This window comes from Rattus norvegicus, chromosome X (genome assembly GCF_021556685.1).
Source record: "Rattus norvegicus strain SHRSP/BbbUtx chromosome X, alternate assembly SHRSP_T2T, whole genome shotgun sequence".
Lineage (NCBI taxonomy): Eukaryota > Metazoa > Chordata > Mammalia > Rodentia > Muridae > Rattus > Rattus norvegicus.
Window position 1 is genome coordinate 24,998,264 of NC_141554.1, and position 8,124 is coordinate 25,006,387.

General features: G+C 44.1%; 1 protein-coding gene across 1 annotated transcript; it reads right to left on the reverse strand.

Annotated features, from left to right (window-relative positions):
* Window positions 1-2,734: 2,734 nt before the first annotated feature.
* Window positions 2,735-6,155, reverse strand: Ubqln2 (ubiquilin 2). The gene is given in 1 exon segment (NM_001108251.2): window positions 2,735-6,155. A coding segment is annotated over 1 exon segment (1,917 nt). The 5' UTR covers window positions 5,868-6,155; the 3' UTR covers window positions 2,735-3,950.
* Window positions 6,156-8,124: the final 1,969 nt, after the last annotated feature.

Sequence of the window (8,124 nt, forward strand, 5' to 3'; positions counted from 1 at the left end):
GTTTTTCCCTCAAGTGTCCCAACAGATTTCTGGGAAGACAGAAGCATAAGAACAGGTTCTTAATTCTTTTTCTTTCTCTACCACATTGACAAAAGCAATAGAAACAAAAATTGGGCAAAACCTGTTCAAATAAAAAGGGCAACAGGACTCTCAAGGAATTTCTGGAAAATACGTTGAGAGTGTCATATGAAACCTTAGGAAATTCTGTGACATCTTGACAAATTACAAAAAACCATGGCACAGCTAACTAACCTGGTTCCGTGGGGCTCAGAGAGACTAAGCCACTAACTAAAGAGCATACGGGGACAGCACTTATGTGCCCCCACCTCCCGCACATATGTAACAGATGTGCAGCTTTGTCTCCATGTGGGTTCCTTAACAATTGGAGCAGGGGACTGTCTCTGACTCTGTGGATTCCTTTTCCCTAGCTGTGCTGCCTTGTCTGGCCTCAGTGGAAGAGGGTGTGCCTAGTCCTGCTACTACTTGATTGGAGTGTGTGTGTGAGGGTGTGAGATGAGGGGAGGAATTAGTAAGGGTGAGACTGGGAGGAGAAGAGGGAGTGGGGCTGCAATAGGGATGTAAAATGAATACATAAATTAAGAAAAAGGATCACTCTGAGGTAAAGAAAAAACCCTCATGGCACAAACCTATTATGACTTTATAGTTTAAAGGACAAGGATTGGACAAGGGAAGTATCTGAAGGAACAGTATAATTTCTATCTTAATTATGCCTCCCGGAATTTTTAGAAGAAAACAATATCAAAGTAAAAAGGTCAAACTTACCAGCATTTAAACTTCTTACTTTTACTAAATTAAGATTTATGCTAAACATCATTTAGTAGGTAACTAGCTATTTGGCTGGAGTTACTAGCAATCTGAGGACAAAGACTAGATTTGAGTCACTTTGTAAATGTAAGACATGGGTCCCAGGTCTGACCCCTATATTAGGCCCTGATAATAATGACTCCTTTTTGCTCTGATTTTGGCAGAATTTAAAGCACATTCCCTTCTATAAGAAGGCAGGCTCGGGTATATTCCAATACAGGGCTTCTCTACTAACATGAAGGCCTGCACCAGAGGCAAGCGTCTCTTTTTTTTAATGAAGCAACGGGATTTGTTTCACTGTTGTGTATCTTTTCCTACTACCTGTCCCCACTCCTCATAAATGGAAGTGTATATACGTTTGCATACATGAAGGAGAGGCCAAAGGAGCAAAAGAGAAGTTTTCCTGGTGAAGCTCTCCTGCTGGGAAGGCAACTGGCTTGAGCTCCCACCTCATTACCACAGGCTGCTGAATCCTGTTTGTTTGCCACCCAGCAAACTGAAGGAGACTGTGCCTCCCCTTCACTGAGCAGAGGAATAGCATATCAGGCTATACCTTCCTGGTCCAATGGTGACAGCGAAGTGCATACACTGTTCAGCAGATGAAAAGAACCCCAAATAAAGAGACTACCAAAAAAAAAAAAAAAACCTGCAATCAAATACTACAAACTATACAACATACGGGAGGCAAAGCAGCTAAAAGTAATTTAGAGTGAGGCCAACATACAGATAATAAACTATAAAGTTGGGGGAATAATAGATTTAATTGACACAGATCTTTTCTGGAATTACACAGCACACTTTTAAAAATGTATATTTGGCAAAGCTCGAGGATTCTCCGTTCCCGGGATGCTTTGAATACATGTATCTGCTTAATTGCCTGAGCCAGGCCTCAGTCAGCATCCAGCTTCTCCTGTGATGACAGATTTACTGCTAGTTTTCTATGCCCCCAGTTTTAGTATTTACTTCTAAAATCATTCACATCATTAAGTTAAATTTATTACTATAGGCTATCTCTGTGTGATCTCAAATCCTCACTACCACAGAGCATGGAGCTAATAAATCACCATTTCCTAACATGTCGTTCTGAGAAACATGGATGAATCAAATGTTACTAGGTAAATTTAAAAGAAATTATTTAAAAATAATCATGGCTAATATTTACTGTACACTGAGTCTTACCAGGAATCAAGTATTCAGAATTTTGCACTTACTGCTCATCTCCCAGAGAACTGTTCTTCACAAAACAGAATTGCTGCAGCAAACACATTCTGGCTATAGAAAAAAAAGCTTCTCCCATCCTTATTAGCAGTGCTATATGCTGTGCAGCACATGCAATTAGTGCCCATGCTATTATACATTTGGCAGAGGGCATTCAACTTACCGATGATAGAGCAGGAAAAAGGTCAAAAAAGCCAACCAGAATTTTATGAAATAGGTGCTGGTGACTGTTAATCTGAAAATAATTTTCCTGTAAAAAATGATCACATGAGCACATTAGAAGCTCCCATTAGTAGCACAATGTGCTTCCTAGTATAATACCTAGGAGTACAATTAGCAGAAACTAGACAGGACTTCAAGTATATAAAAAGAGCCTGCTTTTAAAAATCCTCCCACTACCCCACCCCTCGCCCTAACTAAATAATCCATATAAACCAACATTGTTTCTAGAAAACAACCCAGCCACATTCCCAATGTGTGTGTGTATGCACGCGCGCGCTCGCATGTATGGGGCTGGATGGGGGAAATACTAATTAATAATTGATTAACCTGTGGGGGCAATAATTAGAACATCTAAATTTGCATATAAAAAAGTTCCCATAGAACAACACTGTTAAATAAACACCTGTGGGGGGAGCTAACCCTTCTAGATGTGATTCTAGGGCCAAAAAGCAAAAAGAAAGAGCTTTCTCCATTTTTTATTATTTTTTTATTTTTTTAGTCATTTTAATGCATTTTTCCCTGTGCACAAGAGAAATAACTGATAGAGCCAAAAGATACACTTTCCTTTATACATAGCAGTTAAAAGTAATGCAAACATCACATGACACTTCCAGTAAAAGTTACATTTCCAATTACAAATCAAAATGCATTATGAAGGTCTCTTCATGGGAGAAGCTGAGGAACTCTTAGGTAAAAAGCACTTTCCTGGCGTCACTACACTGATCCTTCAGGCTGCACAAAGATTAAGGTCATATACAATCAATCTGCAACTGTTGACACAATGTTACACTGTAAGTTTTCTGTACAATTAATGTATACTTAGAGAAACCAGGATAAACATTTCTACTATATTTTAACTGAACTTGCCTAGCCAACATTTTCACTGAGAAATTTATCAAATATGCTGTAAGATTCTACAAAATTGTGAGACATACCTAGCTTCAGGATTATTTCTTATACTCTTTCTTATTTTGGTTACACATAATCTGCTCAGATTCTACAGTAATGCTTCTAGATGTACAATTCCAGTTGTGCTTACTGTACTGTGTACAAATAGCAAAAACAACCAATGAATGGTATAAATCTTACAGCATTTGCTAGCAAAAATACATGCCAAAGTCACAATAAGCAATATTTTACCACAAATTAGAGAGCTTCAAATAATTTGCTTCTGTTTTGTAATATCTTCATTCTACATTAAATTACTATCATAGGCTAATGTTTAAAATGCAAAGAAACTGGACATCTGTAGGACAAAACTTGTTCACCCAACTGTGAAGGCTGATACCTGTTTCCAAAAATCACAATAAATGCAGAATAAAGAGAAGTGTTTGCATGCAACACCTTTGAGTGAAACAGTATTGATTCCCACCATTCAAATCAGAGAAGGAAGGAAATCAAAAGAAAAAAAAAAGAAAGGAATGAAGGAGGGAAGGAAACAAAGAGGGGAGAGGGCAGGCTAGAAGGGGAGAGGGTGGGTGGGAGGCTGGGGGAGGGGGGGAGGAGGAGGGGGAGGAGGAGGAGCAGGAAGGGAGGGACTCCACCTTAAAATGCTTCGTTTTAGATTTATACGTAGACAGATTTAAAAGAATCAAAATAAAAGTAAAGCACGATTTTGTGTGTTTAAAGATTTAAGAGCCATTATCAAAAATAAGATACATTTTTTTCAAGGTACAGAAACGGAATTAGGATGGCTGAGAGCCCAGCAGCCTCTCAATGGCCGCGTTGATGTCGCCTCCTGTTGCTATTAGGGCCTGCAAGTTTGCTTCGCGGTTTAAGAACCCCATGGCGTTGAGCTGTTCCAGTTGCTGCTGAAATCTCACTTCAGGATTCGGCGGCTGTGGAGGACTTCCTCCAGTGAGAGCCTGCACCATTTGCTGAATGAACTGCTGGCTGGGTCCAGATTCTGATGTTGGACTTATGGTTTCAGTAGGTGCAGAGCTGGACACAGTGGTTGCAGGCGGGATCCCGGTGCCGGTCGAGCCAGGGGAGCTGGCAGGGCCAGTGGGTCCTATAGGCCCGATGGGGCCTATGGGGGTGAAAGGAACGATAGGACCGATGGGCCCTATGGGAGTGACTGGGCCCACAGGGGTTATGGCCGTTCCCAGCACTCCCACCCCCACACCTGGAGTGAAGCCTGGAATGAGGCCAGGTGCTTCAGTGGCTAGTGTCTGTAGCCCCTGCTGGATCTGCAGTAGCGCTTGCATCGCTCTCGGGTTTGACATGGCCGCGATGGTTTCTGGACTCTGCATCTGCTGCAGGAAATTCGGGAGCTGTGGACGCATCTGCTCCTGCAGCTGAGGATTCGCCGTAAACAGTGGGCTACTCAGCATCATCTGGGCAGCCATATCTGGATTCTGGCTCAGCGACTGCATCATGCTTCTCATGTAGGGTGCAGACAGCATATTCTGAATCAGCTGGGGATTTTCAGTTATCTGCTGCAGCAGGCTCTGCATTCCTGGGGTGCTGAAGATGCTGGCCACATAATTAGCTGCAGCCATGGTGTTCCCGGCCGTAGTGCTGCTGGTGTTGCTGCCAGCCACAGTGCCACTGCTTGTGGTCGTGGTGGTGGTCGTCGCAGAGGTCTGGGTAGTTGGCGGTGGTGCCCAAGGATTAGGCAGCGGATCCCGATTCTCCGTGCGGGAAGGCTGAGTACCTTCCCCTGAGGAGGAACTGCTCCCCACCGTGGCAAACGGATTGCCCCCAAACTGCTCCTGTGCGGCATTCAGCATGGGTTCTTGAATGTCAGTGTACATGCGCCGCAGAGCATTGTAGCCACCTGGGATGCTTTCGAGATTACTGAGAGCCAGGTCTTGATTTCTCATCATCTCTTGCATCATGGCAGGATTCCTGGCGATTTCGAGAGTCTGCCTCATTATATCTGGGTTGTTCAGTAGGTGGCTGATTTCTGGGTTTCTCTGGATCAATTGTTGCATCTGTGGATTGGCCATGATGAGCTGCCTCATCAGATCAGGATTCGAAAGCATGCTCTGAACAAAGGGATTTTCCATGATCTGGATCATCATCTCGGGGCTGGCCAAGAGCTGCTGCTGCATCTGGTTCTGAAGCTCGGTGAAGTTGGACGAGTTCAAACCCAGGTTACCAAGGCTGGCAAGGCTTCCGAGCCCCAAGTTGCTGCTATTTGTGGTAGTAGCTGTGGTGCTACACCTGGGAGCCGATGATGTAGTCGCCGCCGGCGGCGCCGCCGCCGTGGTGGTGGTCGTGGTCGTCGTGCTCGTTCCCGCAGTAGTGCTGGGCTGCGTGGTGGCCTGGCCCTGCGGACGGTTCTGGCTTTTGATAACCAGGTGAACAGTCAGTCCATCATGGATGCCATGCTGGATCAAGGTGTCTTGATCTTTCAGGATTTTTCCAGCGAAAATCAGCACGAGCTGATCGGTTTGCGATTTGAAGCGTTTAGAAATCGCTTCCTTGAACTGCTGCACGGTGCTGTTCTCGGGCACCGCGAACTCCTCCTTCTCTTTGGGGGTCTTCACAGTGACTTTGATGATTTTGGGCTCGGCTGGCGGGTTGGCCGCGCCTGGGGCCGCAGCAGGGCCGCGGGAGGGGCGCGGGGGGCCGCTGCTCTCGCCGTTCTCAGCCATGGCGGCCGCGGTGACGCAGGCTCACAGGGAAGGCGCTGGTGAGCGAAGAGGGCGCGAGGGAAGGAGGCGCCGCGGCAGCGGACTGGGGCGGCCCGGCGGGCAGTGCGGAACACAGTACCTCAGAGATGAGGGCTGCGGCTCCTCCCGGTCGTCGGCTGCGCACTCGGTTCGGCGTAGGCCTCGGCTAAGGGCTGAGAGAGCAGGTCCTGCAGGCCGTCTCTGCCGCCGCCGCCTTGTGATCTGCCCGCGCGCACTCCCAGCGACTCCTGCAGCTGCGGCGCCCGCGCTCCCGCCCCGTCCCGCCCCCGGCCGCGCCCCGCCCCCTGCTGACGCGGCGCCAGCCCAGCGAGCGTCTCGCAGCCGAGCGCAAAACTCCTGCCCTGCAGAGGAGGGGGGGCGAAGAGGGGAGAGGGAGAGGGAGGGAGAAATAAACAAAGAGAGGGGGAAAGGGAAGGAAAAGGAAGGAGGCTGGAGAGAAAAGCGAGGGGACCGAGGCGAGGCGAGGGGGGGAAGGGAGGAGGCCGGGAGGTGGAAGAGGGAGGCAGCTTCTTTAGCAGCCTCTGAAAGACCAATGGAGAATGTGGGTTCGCAATCTGGGAGGCAGTGAAAGGATGAAAGCCTGAATTGAACCGATCCCAGGCAAAGGACGAAAAATGAATAGTAAAGAACTCTGACAAAGCAAAAAGGGAGAACGAGCACCCGAGTGGGGGAAGGGAAGGCATGGCGGGAGCGAGCATTTTACAAAAGGAGCCTAAAAACGACCAACAGGCTTCTGAAAATATGAGGCTCGCTCCTAATCAAAGGGATTCAAATAAAACAATGAGATTTTTTCCTTCGGGTTTATCATATTGGCGCCGATGAAAGAGAACGTTAAACCTTGTTGACCAGGAGCCGAGAAAATGCACTCTCATGCTAGTCGTAGTAGGAATTGTAATCGGGCAGTTTGAAAATACAAATGGACATTTTAAGTATTTGCACCTTTGTTTAGAAAGACCTAATAATCGATTCTAAAATCATATATATACATATATATATATATACACATACAACGTAGCATTTATAAACACAGCGTTTAGCTAGTTAAATGTGTCTGTAGCAGGAATACTATGATTTTGCCATACAATAAAATAATCCCTGTGTCTAAAAGATGGTGGCTAATTCATGTAGTATTACGTGTCTCTAAAAGAATACATTAAATGCACTGTAGTTAGGAGGAAATAATAGACGATATTTGGGGTTATATTTTCTATGGATTTATGTTTTTCTTAACAAATGGAAATAATACAGGCGTGTAGGTGTCAATATCAAAAAGCTTGTAGACTATATGTGTGAAAAATAAATCTGAAGGGTGAGACTCCATTATGATAAAGGTAATTATTAATAGGAGATGAGATTGTGAATAAGGCTTATTTTTTATTTTTATAAGACTTTCAATTTTATGGATAAATATGCATTGCATTTATGATTTTTAAAAACTACAAATATATTTTCAGACAAAAATAAAGGTAAAAATTGACAGGCACACAATCGTGGCAGAAATGAACATAATCATTACAGATTAAATAAAGAAAATAAAAATGGAGTATTAGTGATATAGAAAACCTGAATTATAAAAGAAATAATTCTGAAATCATTTATGTTTATTTCTCTTGCTTCGAACACAGAAAATCCTTTTCCCATACAAAAACCTAGTGATGATTTAACAGCATTTCAAAATCATTACATCACAAATACCTCAATAAATCTCAGTGTAAAACAAAATACAGAGTCATTATGTCCATGAATTAGTATAAAAATGATCATATATACTAGGTCTCATACTAATATAATATACAATGAAAAGTGAACTTGCTTTAAATACAAATCTCAAAACATAATTAATTGACACACATCAAATGTAAATATCTATGGTGTTTAAAACATATGTTCGTATGTATGCAAAATATTATATTAGCTAGACAGGCTGGACTGTGGCTCACTGACGGAGCACATGCCTACCGTGTGTAAAGAGACCCTGGATTCAATGCCTAGAACTGAAAAAAAAAAAAGAAAACAAGAGAAAATAAATGGGCAAGAGGCAGTCATCCTAAACATCTAGCCACAAGGAAGAGGAAATGGTACAGGATTCAAGACAATGACTACACAGAACTGGAGTTAGAGCTGTAAAAATGTGCTTTGTCTCTAAAATATAGGCAAACATGACAAGCTACCAGTAATGGCTGATTTTAGATAGTAACAGTTCACATCTGTTTACAAT